The sequence below is a fragment of the Phoenix dactylifera genome, chromosome 8 (genome assembly GCF_009389715.1).
Source record: "Phoenix dactylifera cultivar Barhee BC4 chromosome 8, palm_55x_up_171113_PBpolish2nd_filt_p, whole genome shotgun sequence".
Classification (NCBI taxonomy): Eukaryota; Viridiplantae; Streptophyta; class Magnoliopsida; order Arecales; family Arecaceae; genus Phoenix; species Phoenix dactylifera.
This window is the reverse complement of record NC_052399.1, coordinates 16,066,604-16,085,986: the sequence shown is the minus strand read 5'-3', so window position 1 is coordinate 16,085,986 and position 19,383 is coordinate 16,066,604. Positions and strand designations below refer to the sequence as shown.

The following is a 19,383-nucleotide window of genomic DNA, read 5'->3' as shown; positions in this document are numbered from 1 at the left end:
ATAATTATTCCGATAAAGCTAACGGGACGGTTCACCAGCTACCTATTTAGTGGTCGTCGCTCGTCCCGCTTGGGTGGCTATTCCATCCATGGTCCCCAACTTCAGACCTGACCGCTGGATCGCGACGGACGTGGCCCCTTTCACTGCCCGTAAATTGGTCCGACTGCATCCAAGGTTTAATTTGAGAGTCATATCCAAATTCGGCATATTTTCATATTGGAGTCCTGAGAGAGACAGACATAATGACTTGGGTTTCTCGATATCTCTCTCAAGCTAAAGTTACGTTAATCATTTAGAAGTGTCATGTCGTGTTTCGTATGGCATCATCTTTTATTATTATTATTATTATTTTTTTATCGCTGCTCGCTTTCTTGGTAATCGGATTTTTTTTTCTCAACCCCCCCCCCCCCCCCCCCCCCCCCCCCCCCCCCCAAAAAAAATGCTTGAACAAACTATATAAACCATTGGTAGAAATCTAGCAGCGCGCAGCCTTTGGCCCTGTTTGGGGAAGCTTTTGGAGGGTTAGAAAGTATTTTCTGGCCCTCCAAAAGTACTTTTAGATGAAAAACTGTGTTTGGTAAATTTTTCAAAAAGCTGTTTCAGCTTTTGCGGAAAGCTGAAAACGGCTTTTGGGAGAAACCTCCAATTTGGAGCTTTTGGGAGGAAGCTGTTTCAGCTTTTTTGGAAAGCTGTATTTTTGACAAAAATGCCTATATTAAAATATAATAATTATATAGCTTATCCCTTTATAAACCTAAAAATCTGCTGGAGCCAAGAACCCTAGCCGTTAGACTCTCTTCCGTAAGAAAAGGTATTTTTCTTTTCAATTTTTGTATGCATCTCTTGAACCACATTTTAGAAGAAAAAAATTTTAATCCGTCTTCGTACCTTCCCAAATCAATCTATTGTTTTTTTTAATATTTTATACCTTTATTTTTGTATTATACTATAAATATAATATCATATTATATTATATCATAATACGTTAATATGTTATGTTAAATAATTTAATATTATGTTATATTATGAAAAATTAATTTATACTAATAATTATAATATTTTATACCTTTATTTTTGTATTATACTATAAACATAATATCATATTATATTATATCATAATACATTAATATGTTATGTTAAATAATTTAATATTATGTTATATTATGAAAAATTAATTTATACTAATAATTATAATATTTTATACCTTTATTATTGTATTATACTATAAATATTATATTATATTACATTACATTATAATACATTAATATGTTATTTTAAATAATTTAATATTATGTTATATTATGTAAAATTAATTTATACTAATAATTATAATATTTTATACATTTATTATTGTATTATACTATAAATATTATATTATATTACATTACATTATAATACATTAATATGTTATTTTAAATAATTTAATATTATGTTATATTATGAGAAATTAATTTATACTAATAATTATAATATTTTATACTTTTATTATTGTATTATACTATAAATATAATATATATTACATTATATCATAATACATTAATATGTTATGTTAAATAATTTAATATTATGTTATATTACCAAATATTAATTTACTCTAATAATTATATTACTATTATGCTATATTAACATAATATTATTTTATATTACAATAATATTATACTATATCGTATATTTATGTATTAATTTATGTTATGTTTTATTATGTTCTGTTGTATATACTATGCAATGTCCTTTATGGTAATTTTGTCATACAAAAGTATTTTCTCAGTTTGTTTACCAAACATAAAACAAAGTATTACAGCACTTTACGAATGTAGTTACCAAACAGCAAACAGCTTTTTATAACAGCTCTACTTCAGACAGCTCTACTTCCAACAGTTCTACTGCCAACAGCTCTCCCAAACAGGGCCTTTATCTTCAGGAGATTTGGGGGTCGCTTGATATACATTAATTATCCATCTTATTGCATAGATTTAAGTACATTAATAAAAAAGGACTGATGTACTCATTCCATAATAAGATTGGCGTATTCAGGAACTTGATAGATTTCCTGATAAAAGAGCAACTTTATTTTTTTTGACCTTTATGTATGTGTATTATTTCTTACATACTTGTGTAGAATGTGCCAGGCCAACCTAAGAACCTTTTTGGCAGCACACTGAGCTTTCATCGACCCGTGCTGCTTTCGAGCTATTTCTGAGTCTTCCACCCTTATCCATTTTCAGTACAAAATGTTTTGTTTTCACCCTGTCAGTGCCGGGTGATTCTTGTTTCTCTTTATACATTCGCTGTTCCCCCCTGTACATAACTCTCTCTTATTCCTTAGTAAGTTTCGATGGCTAATGTGGGTCATTGCCCATTAGTCTCTTTTTACTCGGAAGAAAAAAACAATATATAAAACTTATTATTTCTTTGTTAGGTGTACGCTCAACATTCTGAAATAGACATAATAGCATGCGGTTTGTCGTAGGTGGAAACTTACAAGAAAGACTAACGCTTGGATGAATAGTACTTTCCTTTTAGATAAATACCTGAATGAATGGGACATGGTTGTATTTTTCAGGGCCGGAGGAAGAAGGAATCTCCTCCTTTCACGCAAATCTACCGTTAGATTGCAAAATGGTAGCTTCCAGATCCATGCAGGTAGACAAACTCAAAGTGCTTTGACATCGATGCATGGCACGATCCAACAGTCGATATTATGAAAAAAACCAATCATTCTTTCATACAAAAAAATACAGCTTGAACCCAAAATGCATAGCCATTAAAGGCTATAAATGCCGTAGTATCGTCAAGATTTACCTTTTGAGTTTGTCCCCTAAATACATACCATCTGCCCATGCACAATCCAAAGAGATGACATGTGGTGAGTCACATCTTTTTAGCTTCATGATAGCCAAAAACAACAGTATCTAGTTCTTCGCTTGCTACACACACACGTGTTGATCTTTTTTATTATTTTTACATATTGCCAAGGCGTATTTTTTTTTAAAAAAAACAATGATACATACCAATGGGTAATGCATCGGACGCTGTGACGAATGAGAAGAGCAGATGTTGATGCCGCGGAAGCTGCCCGTCCCTCTCAGAAGTCAGCATGGGCGCAGCCCACAGCTTAATCATGTCTTACCATCATTACAGCGGGGCTGACAACTATGGTTGGCCTAACAAATGCCTCAGAGACGCCAACAAACATTTGTGCCTGTTTCACACTGGATCACTTACACCTGCAACCCATGATGCCAAGCTCCAGTCTCTATAGACTTTGGAATTCTTCTGCCAAGCTATATTCAGGATACGGGATGCACTTTTTAGCTCCTCAGTGGCTTCAATTCAATCTTTTAATTCAGAACCTACTCAGCCCTTGGAGATGCCGTCTTTGGCATGAACTTTAGGCAACTTCTAATATATTTTCTTTTAGTAATAATAACTTTTAGATTATTTTTTTTTTTACCTTTTTTCAAAAGAAGCAGCAGTTCATATGGATTCTCTTGAGTTGGTGCACGACCAGTTGCGAGTTTGCAACTAAAAAGAAATAGGTCCACGAATCGAACCAGAGTGGAAAGAAGTCAAAAGAAGACAAAAGGCGCACGATCGGAGGAGGAATAGGTAAGATCCAATCTTGCGACTTTTAACTCCTCGGTTAGTGACAAGTCTAAGTAGGAGAAAAGAATTGAAGGATCTCTAACGCAAAGTCAAAAAAATATCTCCTCAAAAGTCTATCAACGATGACGTTCCCGACCAATAACGAACAGACAGAGAGACTAGTGGATGCTTCTACTACTCGAAAGACCCATTTAACGGGCTTTCCAAGAGCAAATGATTCCCTATTGGTAGGCTATTGTTTTTCCCATTCAACAAGTCATATTAATCAACCAAACTAACTACAAAGTGGGATTTTGTGAACCGAAAATAGCCCTACTTGTACCCATCCAAAGAAGCGAAATTATAAGCTCACTATCATAGGGGCCGAGCCTTTCTCCGAATGGAATCTTGAACACCGATGGTGCCAAGAAAATAAGCTCGAGTTCAAAGATTAAAAATCCAAAGAATAATATATATACTCATGTATAAATTCTATACAAAAAAATAATATGAGTTGATATTGGATCATGCTAACAAAAGAAAATAATACTTACTGGATATCTAAAATTACTCTAACAAAATCACGGTAATAAAAAAAATAAAATGGACGATATATGATCACGCTAACAAAGAAAAATAATATGAATTGATACAGATTGTTATATAATCTTTAAAATTATGTTAATAAGAACTAAAGTATCTGGTTAACCAACCAAACACCACTTAAGTTATATTTGGACGTCCGGTCAAAAGTAGGTAACATAAAATTAGGGAAATAAATATTAATAATCAAGAAAAATCCTACTTGGCTTCACTTGTTCACCTTGTCATGTTCTTTTAATGTCAGCACGGCCCTGGTATTCAGTCAATAAGACCAAAGGCTCACGGAACTAGGAGCGGAAAATGAGCATCAATTGCTCCGTGGCGTCGCTGTGCATCCATATATACGGAGGAAATTTAAGACATCCTTATCATCTAGTTGGGCAATGGCCCGTTAAGATTTTCACTGGATATTCTAATGTTTCTGGTAAAATGACCCTCCACCGAGGAGATGTTAGACCCGGTTACCTATAGTTCGTATTTTGTAATAGACCACAACGCACAAGGCACCTAGAACAAACAAATTAAGGAACCAAATATTATATTAATAATGGCTTATATCGTATCATAGTTTTAAACAACGTATTATAACGCTTCAATCATTATAAAAATTATAACAGCCATTATTTGTCCCAAAAAATTAGTTCTCAAATTTTTAACATTATATAAATCAATAAAATAATGGCATTATAATGGCAAATAAGAATATTATATTTCTCTTTATTTTTCATTATGAAAAATAATATATTTCTTAGAAAAATTATTTTTGAAGAGAGTTTTGAGGTAGCCAAATCGATTTTTTTATGCATGATCTGTTGATTTCTATTTATGCTCGTTTGGTTTAATTTTATCCATTTTATCAAAAAAATAAATATTTATTAAAAAATACAAATGAAAATAAAGACTGTTATTTGTGTTACGGCAATGAAAGTGATGAAATATAACGATTATCATACTTATTTATATTATTTATTTCTAGTAAAAAACTGCTATAACGGCTGTTGTAATGTTCATAGTACTATTATTTACAGCCAGCTTATTACATTAGGCGGTGATATAAAAGCTTAATAAAGATTAGTAGCAATATTGAGCCCCTGCTAGTGTGGGCCTAAATATCCGAGGACCTAGTGTCGACGTGGGAAAAAGTTTCTGTCTCTGTGCCTCGAAGTGAAGCAAGTAATAAATGGTGACATCGGTTGGAAACCAATCGTTTGTCTCTGGATAAAAGAATCAAAGTTTGTTAGATTTTGTCTTAATTGCGTAATGCGTATGTCCAACCCTATATTTTTTGAGGATTTGTATGCGAAGGATTCAAAGCAATTACCACTAAATCCATTTGAGAAATATTTTAGCTGCATAATTGCACGAGCAGATATTTACTTCACCTTCTTAGTTTGAGGGATAAGCAAGCAAATAAGTAAGTCTTTGTTACATTAAAAGCATATTCAATATTGTTACTGTCTATCTTTATATTTTTGTTTCTCCACAAATTATTTTAAAAGCAATACATCTTTGCCTCCATAAGCTCGAAAGCCTTTGCTACCATCACAGCTTCCTTACTGCGATGCATGCTTAATCTAGTTTATGAGCAGCAACTTTATAGAGTATTTCTTGGAGGAAAGTAAAAAACTTTACAATATTTTAATTACTGAGTTCCAAATCATCCAAAATTCAAACTCGAAATTTCCATTTACCGAGCAGACAGTCCTCAATTCACGGCAATTTTTGTGTGGTCGTTGCCATGAAATTGGAAGGTCCGAATTTGGCGTTATTTACGCACATTCTTATGAATATATCCCATAAAAAAAAAAAGGCTTAACAACACTGGAGACTAATAAGGATAGGTGTCCATCGATGATGGGGCACGGCAATTACAGTCGGCATTTAAAGCGTTCTCGAGCAAAGCATGGCCGCGAGCCAAGGCTACGTGGAGAAAATTGGTCCCCGGCGGTGGTTGCCCGGTCGCTATGATCACAGAAAAGACAAGTGTTAGGTCCATCCAGCATTCACGTGCCTTCGCAGAGAGATAGCGTTGCCGAGATCTCCGGAGTGGATGACGACTTTTCCAACTTTTGCGAGGAGCTGCGAGCGAGCCCTCGATCACTCGGCTCTTCTCTTTGTTTCTTTCTTCTCCTAAAAAGTAAAAACCCATTCCCAGCCTTCTCCATTTAGCTTAACTCATGGCCCACCTCACACCTCTAATACTTGTCCATCAGTGGTTGGTGAGAAATGTTGCCTGCTGTTCCTAACGTGGCTCCAAAAGTTAGGCCTCATTATGGGCCACTGCCTTAGGAGGGTGGGTGGGTGGTTGACGTGGGTAGGAACTCTTTCCTTCAGCTATTTATAGAGTTTAGCGGGCTTCCTCTAGTTGGATTGCCCCTGTTCTCCCCTGTTGGCCAGAGAGCCAGCGATCGTTTTCTCATTGAATCCCCCTTGCTTTCTTCGATGACAGCCCCGGCAGCCCACCAAGGCAACGGTGACTACCGTTTTCTTCCTTCTCTCTTTGGTTTATCAATTTGGATTCATTAGCACAATTTGCTCGAGCAAATGTATCTCTAATTTTCTTTTTTCATGGATTGATTAGAATTGAAGAGATTCAAAACTTCCCTGTTTCAAAACATATATATATATATACTCTTCTTTACATAATCGTGAACTGCTCTTTTATTTTCTTATGTGCTGCTGCTATATGAAGTCTTGTACGTACAACCTAATATTCTAACGGGATTGGTGGAAAGACTATTAATTAGTACAAAAAAAAACGAGTATTAATTGCACGCGTCTAGTAATTAGGAAACAAGACTTCCAAGATTGACAACTCGAAACTCCTTCCATGTATGTGGAGGAGTCGGGGAAGCAGCTAGCGAATGTGTTGATGATGTGATTAGTGGTCTCAAACAGACCCTCGCAATCACCAGCAACACATCTTCGATCGATGTAAATGTCAAAGCTGAGGTGTACCACAGAATAATAGCACCTTCATGGGGAAGCATGTCCTCCATGGGGTACATGCATGTATCGACAGCTCGATGGATCGATGTGGGAGATGAACTATGAATTCTCAAAGATGTAGCTATTGATCTGAATCTGAAACTTTGCTTCCCATGAATGCCGAGTAAGCTTAACTGTATGTCCGTCCGTCTGGAGCAGGAAGTGAACAGTTGCAGCCAGCAGAGGAGGCATCCCCGGCGGGTGTTCCGTCAGCAAACGAGCGAAGGCAAGCAGCAACCAGCGATCCAGATTCTGGTGGAGGCATGCGCCACCCGGTGTACCGGGGAATCCGGAAGCGGCGGTGGGGGAGGTGGGTGTCGGAGATAAGAGAGCCGAGAAAGAAGTCGAGAATATGGCTTGGCTCCTTCCCCACGCCGGAGATGGCGGCCCGGGCCTACGACGTGGCCGCCCAGTGCCTCAAGGGCCACAAGGCCCTCCTTAACTTCCCCGACCAAGCCCACCTCCTCCCCAATCCCGCCACCTCCAGCCCGAAGGATATCCAGGCTGCTGCCATAGCTGCTGCCAAGCTTGAGTGCTTGCCTTCTTCCACCTCTGCTTCGACTTCGACTTTAGAGGAGGAGGAGGAGGAGGAGGTCATCGCAAAATCGCCTCGGCGAGGAAAGAACGAAGAAGAGGATTTTTGGGCCAGCGTCGAGCTATCGGCGCTGATGAGCACTGCAAAGTCATCTTCCCCAACGATAGGAGACGCATGGTCCTGGAATTTGTGGGGTTATTCTTGTGATGCTCCATGATTGGATGGCCAATCTGTATCGCAATTCTAGGAGATAATCATAGATATACGATAAACTCTATATATAAGATGAGGATGACTACAAAGCACGATAAATACGTAGAGAATTTTTTTAAAAGATCTATTTGATCATTTTGATGCTATGCCATGAACCACTTGGAGCTGCAAAAGATAATTTAAAATTGTTGACATAATTTTATAAATCACATAATAATTCTTATCAGCGCATAATATTTTTTTATTAGCTTATGATTGTAAATTAGCTTATATTATTTTTTTATAGAAAGTTTTTACACGAATATATATAGTTGTTAGAATAATAAAATTAAATTATATTTATTTTTTTATTTTTTAATGTAAATATTTTTATAAAGATAGCCAAAATCCTTCGGTCAGCACATAACCGGTCCTCGCGCCACCTTTCGGTTAAAATCTGATGGAGAATACAGGCCTAGTGATATGTTAGTCGCGGTTAGTAAATGTTTAAGGGCTGGTTAAGACTTAAGTGTGGAATAATGCCCTAATCTTGCCAAACTTTGACATCCACACATTCAGCATTCTCCAAGAATTCTGATTCGGCATTCTCTTAACCATATCCACGCATTCCAGGAAGGAGATTGCAAAAAATTTAATATATAATTAATCAGCTGCCCCGGAATATTGCTTATAATATTGTACGTATCTCGTCCTCCGCCCAGGCGCCTGTCCCTTTTCTGAGAGCGAACGGAATTCAAACGCGGCAAGCATCGCCTAGTTTTAACTGGCGCCCCGTCTCCTACGCTTGGTATTCCATTCAAACGGCAAGGACTTCAGTACTCCCGTTTGCATCCTTCAAACGATTAAACCGCTAAAACGTAGCGTTGAACTTGTTTAGATATATCTGTTTTATTAATTTTAAAGTAAGTTCTTTTATAGAATTATTAAATTTAAAACGCGATGGTAGTAATTTAGCCTTCATCAATTCTTTGCATCACAATAAATAAATAACTTTTTTTTTCTTTCCTAGAAAATAAATAAAAAAAGATATCATTCATCTTAATATTTTTATTTTTTTTGGTAAATCGGATAAATTAAACCAAATGAATGTTAGTACGTTTGCAGGAATCAACAAATAAGGTGTCCAACAATGAAATAGGATGATGTATCCTAGAATCCCATAATGTTAATCCTGTGTGATTGGCCACGTTATCCAATTAGCTATATTGTTGGCTTTCCTATATATGTGAGAAACCTCAAATATGAACAAGGAATGCATCAATCGGTACAATCCAGAGGAAGAGGATGAAATTCAATTTCAACAGATAATAGATCAGATAGCCATCTAATAATAGTCTAAGAATCTTCCTCCGAACAAATATTATTCGCCCGCAATGCTTGAGTAGCATAAAATTGAGCACGCAATTTCATCATTGAAACAGTTGTATCATGGATCCTAACATCACTTCCAGCCGCAAAGTATCACTTGCACTTTTAATGATAAAGGCTGCTCTACCAAAAGTACCGCTCTTCTGAGCACCACCATCAAAGTTGGCTTTGAGAAAATAGAGAGGTGTGATCCGTGGGGATGATTTTTTAATATCTTTAAAAGTCCACTACTTAACATTGTTGAAGAATATGAGTTTTGAGACTCCAAACTTCCTACAATATTTACATTTTTTTATTTTTAAAAATTAAACGAATCATTTATTTTTTAATCTAATACTACAATCGGGGGGGAGTCGGTAGTATGTACATCCATATGATTTAAGATCAAAATTCAAGTAGAGAATTTATCCATTATTTTTGTCATATTTAATATTTTTATATCTTCTTGTTATTTTTTATAAACCCCCCTCCTTTGGTTGGGTAGGCCTTTTATGCTAGCACGATAGCTGGTAACCATGCTATGCCATGCTAAGAAAGTGATTTAGTTCATGCTGGACAAACTAGTGCTCAACCTACTGAGTTCGATACTGATATTCCAAGATTAGCAGATTATGCCAACCAAGAACATACACCTTAAATTTTGTATAAAAATTGAATTTAAAAAAATATTCAACTTATTTAATTGATAAATTATATACATGAAATGATGCCCCTTGTTCTTGATCTATTAATTAGTCTTTAGGAAGGTAATGATTATTTTAATAAGCCTTTTTTTAAGAAAAAAATACAGAAATACTTCTTCAAGTTTATGCCAATTACACCTAGATTCCAGAAATTTAAAAATTTCAATCAGCTACTAAAACCTCATTTTTGTTGCCATATATGTAATGTCCGGGCCCACAACCTACTAGGCCCAATAAGGAATAGGCCCAGTTAAGGTTTGGGCCCAAATTTTACTGTGGCAGTATAATTACGTGATTAGGAAAAAAAAAAAAAAAAAAAAACGAGGGGATAAGACCGACAGGGAAGGGTGACCCGCACCCCCTGCTGGCAGCCGCTGCCGGCGCGCCGGAGACAAGGGGGGGCGGCGGCCAGTCCCGAGGTATGGAGGAAAGGAGAGGATGGGACCTCTCAGAGGGGGGTTTCATCCTCTAAATAATCATTTAAGCCTCTGCCGGCAACCCCAAGTGAGAGACCCCCTAGAGCACTGAACGAGAGAGAGAGGGTTTGCCAAACCTACTTCCGTCGCCGGAGAAGATGCTCGTGGCTTCTTCCAAAAGCTAGGTAAGCCCTCTACCTTCTCTCCTCCTGATTTATTTAGGATAACAAAGAAAGAATGAAAGCAAAGAAGATGAAGGGGGAGGGGGTTACCGTGCGCGGCCAGGGACGTCGCCAACAGCGTGAACGCTGCCGGCCTCGGCTCGGCCGCAGGTACAGGCCGCGGACCGGCTGCGAGCACGGACGAGCCCATTGGCCGCTGGAATCAGCCGCGGGCGCCGCCGGCCGTGGCGTGACCCCAAGCTCGGCCTCTCCCGAGCCCCCTCATCTTCTTCCTTGTGATGGGAAGGGGAGGAGATGAGAGTAGAAAAAGGGTTCGGGAGAGCCTTCGGGAGAGAGAAGAAAGGGAGGAGAAGAGAGAAGAAGAAAGAATGAGAGGGTTGAGAAGGAAGGTTGAAGAAGAAAAAAAAAAAAAAAAAAGAAAGAAGAGAGGAAGAGGGGACTCATCCTCGTCGTCGTGTGCGGCGGCCGCCGGCTTCGGCCGCGAGCACCGTCGCCGCAGGCGCGCGATGCAGGCTCGGCCGGGGACGCCGCCGGTCGTGGCCCGGCCCCCTTCCGCTCGCCGCCCCCCTTCCACTCGACGTCCTCCCTTCGTCGGAGAAGAGGAGACCGTCGCCCTCTCTTCGCCGGAGAGTAGAGGAGAAGAGGAAGGGGAGATCGGGATGAAAGAAGAAGGGAGGAGAGGAAGCTTCGGGAAGGAGAAGAAAAGAAAAAGGAGAAGAGAAGAAAAGGAAAGAAAAAGGAAAAGAAAAAGAAAAAGAAAAAGAAAGAAAAAGAGAAACAAAAAAAAAAAAAAAGAAAAGAAAAGAAAAAGAAAAGAAAAGAAAGAAAATGAGAAGAGAAAAGAAAAGAGTGGGTTAACGGGCCGGAATCGGGTTCGGATCCGAAACACGGTAAGCCCAATAATAAGAAATTGGTTTAGCCAATTGAACCTGAACCCGAGCCCAATAAGATTGGGCTAAGTCTGGACGAGCCCAAACTGCAAATTGGGTCCGAATCCAATTAAGCTGAGTTGGTCTCAGCATACCTAATTGATTGTAAATCAGGCCCAATTCAAGCCCAATTTAACTGACAGAAGGTCGAATTGACCTTGGGCTAATCCTGACTCAGACCCAAATGAGCCACGTTGACCAAATCAGAGGACCCAATTGGCTAGAAAAGGTTGGACCCAATCTGGTTTTAAATCGAACCCCAAAGGCTTCAAATTGGACTTGGGCTAAATCCTTGGATAGGATCCAAGCAAGTAAGTTCATAGTATGATGAACTAAGAAATTTTATAATAAATGAATGGGGAATAATGTAATCCCTATGATGTTGTTTTAGGTGATTGAGGATTAGTCACCTGGACTTGAGCAATTTGGAAAGCGAATTGAAGTAAGTAATCTATCTTAATCTTATCGTAGATCCTGTATTATGTTTTATAAGATGAACCAGTGTTTTTCATACCATTTGAATTGTATACATGATTGGTGAGAAAGGTAAGTAATCTGTCCTAATCTTTATGGATCATACATGAAATTTAACATGTTATGCATGTACTGTAGGCTAAGAATGATATGTGTATCTGACATGCTCTAGTTACACAAGATATGATGATATATGCTTTATATTCCGTTATGCCTACAAAATACTGGGATTACGTTACATGCTAAGATATGAGTTATGAAATATGAACATGAGTGGTACATGTCAGTCACATAATTCATAGTTGTGCACATATTATGTTTTCATAGCTCTTGTGATACATGCAAAATGAATGGAGTTCCATGTTATGATTTTTCTTAGCATGAGTGTAAAGAATGATAATGATTTGCCCTAGCTGCATATTGCTTGTAAGGGGGTACCTAAGAACTACTAATGCTACGGGCCGAATGCAACTGAGCCGGCCTTGCCAGTGGCCGATAATGACTGAGCCAGCCCCGCCAGTGGCCGACTAATAACTGAGCAGGCCCCGCCAGTGACCATTAATGAATTCGCCGTAGCATCTATGAGGTACTACCTATACGGAGCATTATTTATGAACTCTTAAGAGCTACTGACCCAATGTAACTGAGCCGGCCTTGCCAGTGGCCGAGAATGACTGAGCCAGCCCCGCCAGTGGCCGCCTAATAATTGAGCCGGTCCCGCCAGTGGCCAAGAATGACTTCGCAGTAGCGTTTAAGAGCATGACCACGGTATGCCGGGGGCACGGTTTCATGTGCATGTTTTATGAAAACTTTGTGATTTGCAATACTGCTTTGTTTAAATTGCATACTTTATGAAAATGATATTTGAAGCATGATCATGAGGCTCGTTTCAGAGATTGGGTATATGAGGCGGGTGCTTCCAAATCCTGCAGATGTGTTTTTGGGGAGAAGCAAAATCGGTGAGGGGTGAAGGACGCTTGCGTGAAGCCCCGGAACCGGCCAACATCTGGCAGGGGAGCCCCGTGTTTCCCCCTCATGTGGGCCCGATAGTCACGTGCCCTGCGCAGGCGGGCCGTGACATTTATGAACGTGCCTGACCAAAGCATACATTGTTTTACAACGGGTTTTTGAATATATCGTTATGAAATGTTGTATTTTGCTATAACCGATATCTCTTTTAAATTGCATACATATTATGCCATGAAGATGATTAGTTAAATATGCATGTCAGCTTCTCAAACCCTGCATAAACATGGTTACCGTTATGTTCGATCCGGTAAGATTATGTATGATTACTTACTGAGCCGTGTAGCTCATATCCGTTCATTTACTTTTCTTTCAGATTTTCACCACTGATAGCTGCCAGAGACACATTAATTTGGTATCAGGGCTTCTGGGGTAAAGCAAGTATACTTTTGTGTACATAAACTATGTAGAAGCTCTGTATTTGGGTACTGACCAGCATGTTGTACTAAGATTGCTTTCATATGAAAAGATTCGGTTGGTTTGACTACCCTATTACCCAGGTATGAGGCTGCGTGCTATTGCGGGTAGTAGTCGGCAATAGCACGGCCGTGTCACGGATCCGGGTCCGGGGCGTGACATCTAGTGGTATCAGAGCTATAGGTTAATCATGAGTAAAAAAAAAAAAAAAAAAAATTCAAATTTTAATAAGGGCATGGGTAGTTAAGTCTCATTTAGTGAGATTTCGTATATTGGAAAGAAAGAAAAGATTTTATTGGTCACATCATCGGTCAGTCACAAAAATTGCTTGACACAAATATTTTGATAGGTGACAATGAGCAACAAAAAGAAAGATGTTAGGGCTAATACAAAACCATTCTAGGGGCATGATTGTGACTGGTATGGTATTAGAATTCAAGACTTAAGATTACTAAGGATTTTGGTATTTTGAATCAGGATGCTAGCAAGCCATGGCAAAATAAGAATAAGCTAGTTTGGAGATTTCTCGATGGAGTAATTTGTATTTGGATTATGATTAAAGTATATTTTGACTAATATTAAGTGGAGTATTAAAGTACAGTGCGTATCAGTATATATGTGATTTTGAAAGTTTAACTTGATACTGAGTATTGGGGATAATACTTCTAGTTTGAAGGCAAGATAGGGTTCATGCATAAGTTGTTTAAGGCTTGGACAAGGAAAGATATTTTTTTAATATTCTTCGAGGATAAAATCTGTATGACAATTATGCAGGCAACTATTATATAGAAAGAAAGTATATTTGAGAAATGAGATTTAAGAATTTCTCCTTTGTTTACTTGGAATGTGAAATATTAGATCTTTGCAAATTATAATGCAAGATTAATATTTTGATTGGAAGTTATTTAGTAAATTCCGAGAATAATTTTCAATGTTGAAGAATATTTTAGGCTCAAATGTTCTACTATGGATAAAGTGCAGTAGTTTGTGATCCTGTGATAAATCAATTAAATGAATATTAGTTGAAGTTTTGACCAAAAAAAAAAAAAAAAAAAAAAAAAAAGAGAAAATGATGATGACATGGGGTCATTAGGAAATGCGAGCGGAATCAGCAATAGAGTTGATATGGGAACAGGCCCAATAGCACATGATGTTTCAGGGGTTTGTACTTAGTGACCCTGCTTCTAAGATTTGAAGTAAACTATTTCATCTCTAATAGAAGGGCAATTATTAAATGCTTTCGTTTATCACTAAGAAGCAAGTTTAAATTGTTTCATGAGGAAGCTGAAAGTTATGGATGATAATTCCACATATCATCGTCTAGTGGAAAGAGTACAATAGAAGAAGATTTTTAAATAGAGATCTTACAACAAAAGTATACATCCTTTTCTTTTAACGGGGATGTGAGATCCAGAATCACCTTCTAGCAATGCTAAAGTAGGGCAGATTATTGTTCATGCAATTTAAAGATACCTAATATAAGATTGGGATATTGAGAAATAATTTTCAGAAGTTTACATAATTCCGAGCTTAAAATGTTCCAAGATGGCTTGAGGGCTAATCTCTTATTAGGAAAGAAGGCTTATTTTCAATAAATGAAGTTGTTGAAAATGTAAAATTCATTTAAAGCGTTGTCGCTTATTTAAGAGGATCTTATGTTGGGATACCCTTTCTTTACTCGCTCATGGAAAAGTTAAAAGAAGTTTTGGCTAAGTAACATTCGATCAAGATGGAGGAAAGATTTGAAATGCAAATACAGATGAGGAATTAAATAGTTCTGTTTGTAGGCAAATAGTATGTTGATCAAAAGTTATTTGTGAATTCAAAGGAATTTGATCAGAATGCGCAGCGAAAACATAGTGATCGGAATTATTTATCTAAGTTGGCCAGAAGTATTATTCTTTTGATTCGGAAAGTTTTGATCTGTTTTCTTGTATAGTAAGATTTTTTTTGGATAAATAAAAGGAGAATGTTCTGATTTCTGGATAGCACTGTGCTATCCTAGATTCTCCAGTTTTATGTCATGCTAAGAAACTTCTTAGCATCTTTTGACATGAATTAATAGATCATCGATTTTGATCTTGGATCTAGAATATGTTGGTATGAACCTTCTCCCTCCTAAATTTGAAGCTTGAATTTTTTTAATTAATATCCATCCTTTATTCGATTGAAAGAAATTAAGGTTGTCAACTGACTTTGATGAATAACTATCAAGGGTGGATTGAAGTTGTTTATGATCTAATCTTGTGATAGATCGGGTAATCGAGAGCAGTTGATACTTTGACAAAGAAACTTGATCTTCTTATTCAGAATTAAGATGTTGATTCTATGAATAATCTGGAGAGAGAGCTGTATAATCTTCACCCATGAGTTTTTCTATTATTGGTAACTCCCGGGAGAATCTTGGCATCTTAAATTTAGTATTAACGGATTGATGGTGCCTTGGTTGGGCTTAGACCTGAAATGTTCCCTACTCCTAGCTATGACATCTTCGATCTACTTATCTAAAAGGGGTTTGAAGTTTTGCTAGGATAAAAGTTGATCATAAAATTGTAGGCAAGGTTAAGAGAAGAAAGAAGATAATAGATTATGAAAAGTATTTGATGCTAATGCTCTCACCTATTTTTGTTAAGCCGATTACGATCTTTGTGTGGACTTAATCAAAAGCAATTAATTTCTCGGGCCAAGGATTATAGCATCTAAGGTGGGAAGATTAGTCTTCTTTTGGAAGAGATCAAAAGAACTCCTATATCATAAATAGAAGGGATCAAGTTTTGAGGTGCCATGATTTTGCCAAAATCTTATCAGCAAGCATTTTAAGAGGGAGACTAACCGAGAACTAGAGGGTGACTCGATGGTTGAATACTTTTAAAGCCTGAACCTTAAGGTATGACTAATTTCGAGGACGAAATTATTTTAAGGGGGGTAGGATGTAATGTCCGGGCCCACAACCTACTAGGCCCAATAAGGAATAGGCCCAGTTAAGGTTTGGGCCCAAATTTTACTGTGGCAGTATAATTACGTGATTAGGAAAAAAAAAAAAACGAGGGGATAAGACCGACAGGGAAGGGTGACCTGCACCCCCTGCTGGCAGCCGATGCCGGCGCGCCGGAGACAAGGGGGGCGGCGGCCAGTCCCGAGGTATGGAGGAAAGGAGAGGATGGGACCTCTCAGAGGGGGGTTTCATCCTCTAAATAATCATTTAAGCCTCTGCCGGCAACCCCAAGTGAGAGACCCCCTAGAGCACTGAACGAGAGAGAGAGGGTTTGCCAAACCTACTTCCGTCGCCGGAGAAAATGCTCGTGGCTTCTTCCAAAAGCTAGGTAAGCCCTCTACCTTCTCTCCTCCTGATTTATTTAGGATAACAAAGAAAGAATGAAAGCAAAGAAGATGAAGGGGGAGGGGGTTACCGTGCGCGGCCAGGGACGTCGCCAACAGCGTGAACGCTGCCGGCCTCGGCTCGGCCGCAGGTACAGGCCGCGGACCGGCTGCGAGCACGGACGAGCCCATTGGCCGCTGGAATCAGCCGCGGGCGCCGCCGGCCGTGGCGTGACCCCAAGCTCGGCCTCTCCCGAGCCCCCTCATCTTCTTCCTTGTGATGGGAAGGGGAGGAGATTAGAGTAGAAAAAGGGTTCGGGAGAGCCTTCGGGAGAGAGAAGAAAGGGAGGAGAAGAGAGAAGAAGAAAGAATGAGAGGGTTGAGAAGGAAGGTTGAAGAAGAAAAAAAAAAAAAAAAGAAAGAAGAGAGGAAGAGGGGACTCATCCTCGTCGTCGTGTGCGGCGGCCGCCGGCTTCGGCCGCGAGCACCGTCGCCGCAGGCGCGCGATGCAGGCTCGGCCGGGGACGCCGCTAGTCGTGGCCCGGCCCCCTTCCGCTCGCCGCCCCCCTTCCACTCGACGTCCTCCCTTCGTCGGAGAAGAGAAGAGGAGACCGTCGCCCTCTCTTCGCCGGAGAGTAGAGGAGAAGAGGAAGGGGAGATCGGGATGAAAGAAGAAGGGAGGAGAGGAAGCTTCGGGAAGGAGAAGAAAAGAAAAAGGAGAAGAGAAGAAAAGGAAAGAAAAAGGAAAAGAAAAAGAAAAAGAAAAAGAAAGAAAAAGAGAAACAAAAAAAAAAAAAAGAAAAGAAAAGAAAAAGAAAAGAAAAGAAAGAAAATGAGAAGAGAAAAGAAAAGAGTGGGTTAACGGGCCGGAATCGGGTTCGGATCCGAAACACGGTAAGCCCAATAATAAGAAATTGGTTTAGCCAATTGAACCTGAACCCGAGCCCAATAAGATTGGGCTAAGTCTGGACGAGCCCAAACTGCAAATTGGGTCCGAATCCAATTAAGCTGAGTTGGTCTCAGCATACCTAATTGATTGTAAATCAGGCCCAATTCAAGCCCAATTTAACTGACAGAAGGTCGAATTGACCTTGGGCTAATCCTGACTCAGACCCAAATGAGCCACGTTGACCAAATCAGAGGACCCAATTGGCTAGAAAAGGTTGGACCCAATCTGGTTTTAAATCGAACCCCAAAGGCTTCAAATTGGACTTGGGCTAAATCCTTGGATAGGATCCAAGCAAGTAAGTTCATAGTATGATGAACTAAGAAATTTTATAATAAATGAATGGGGAATAATGTAATCCCTATGATGTTGTTTTAGGTGATTGAGGATTAGTCACCTGGACTTGAGCAATTTGGAAAGCGAATTGAAGTAAGTAATCTATCTTAATCTTATCGTAGATCCTGTATTATGTTTTATAAGATGAACCAGTGTTTTTCATACCATTTGAATTGTATACATGATTGGTGAGAAAGGTAAGTAATCTGTCCTAATCTTTATGGATCATACATGAAATTTAACATGTTATGCATGTACTGTAGGCTAAGAATGATATGTGTATCTGACATGCTCTAGTTACACAAGATATGATGATATATGCTTTATATTCCGTTATGCCTACAAAATACTGGGATTACGTTACATGCTAAGATATGAGTTATGAAATATGAACATGAGTGGTACATGTCAGTCACATAATTCATAGTTGTGCACATATTATGTTTTCATAGCTCTTGTGATACATGCAAAATGAATGGAGTTCCATGTTATGATTTTTCTTAGCATGAGTGTAAAGAATGATAATGATTTGCCCTAGCTGCATATTGCTTGTAAGGGGGTACCTAAGAACTACTAATGCTACGGGCCGAATGCAACTGAGCCGGCCTTGCCAGTGGCCGATAATGACTGAGCCAGCCCCGCCAGTGGCCGACTAATAACTGAGCAGGCCCCGCCAGTGACCATTAATGAATTCGCCGTAGCATCTATGAGGTACTACCTATACGGAGCATTATTTATGAACTCTTAAGAGCTACTGACCCAATGTAACTGAGCCGGCCTTGCCAGTGGCCGAGAATGACTGAGCCAGCCCCGCCAGTGGCCGCCTAATAATTGAGCCGGTCCCGCCAGTGGCCAAGAATGACTTCGCAGTAGCGTTTAAGAGCATGACCACGGTATGCCGGGGGCACGGTTTCATGTGCATGTTTTATGAAAACTTTGTGATTTGCAATACTGCTTTGTTTAAATTGCATACTTTATGAAAATGATATTTGAAGCATGATCATGAGGCTCGTTTCAGAGATTGGGTATATGAGGCGGGTGCTTCCAAATCCTGCAGATGTGTTTTTGGGGAGAAGCAAAATCGGTGAGGGGTGAAGGATGCTTGCGTGAAGCCCCGGAACCGGCCAACATCTGGCAGGGGAGCCCCGTGTTTCCCCCTCATGTGGGCCCGATAGTCACGTGCCCTGCGCAGGCGGGCCGTGACATTTATGAACGTGCCTGACCAAAGCATACATTGTTTTACAACAGGTTTTTGAATATATCGTTATGAAATATTGTATTTTGCTATAACCGATATCTCTTTTAAATTGCATACATATTATGCCATGAAGATGATTAGTTAAATATGCATGTCAGCTTCTCAA

The 19,383-nt window shown here is 39.0% G+C and overlaps 1 protein-coding gene across 1 annotated transcript; it reads left to right on the top strand.

The window, feature by feature from the left end:
* Positions 1-6,548: 6,548 nt before the first annotated feature.
* On the top strand, positions 6,549-8,070 carry LOC103702500 (ethylene-responsive transcription factor ERF023-like). The gene is made up of 2 exons (XM_008784955.3): positions 6,549-6,661; positions 7,336-8,070. Exons 1-2 carry the CDS (start codon positions 6,631-6,633, stop codon positions 7,926-7,928), a joined length of 624 nt encoding a protein of 207 aa, XP_008783177.1. The 5' UTR covers positions 6,549-6,630; the 3' UTR covers positions 7,929-8,070.
* The last annotated feature ends 11,313 nt before the right edge of the window (positions 8,071-19,383 follow it).

What these genes read in the sequence shown, in the direction of transcription:
- LOC103702500 (XM_008784955.3), top strand. Translation starts at nt 6,631, where the DNA reads ATGACAGCCCCGGCAGCCCACCAAGGCAACG. An exon ending in GGCAGCCCACCAAGGCAACG is followed by an intron (nt 6,662 to 7,335) that starts GTGACTACCGTT and finishes CGTCTGGAGCAG; the next exon opens with GAAGTGAACAGTTGCAGCCA.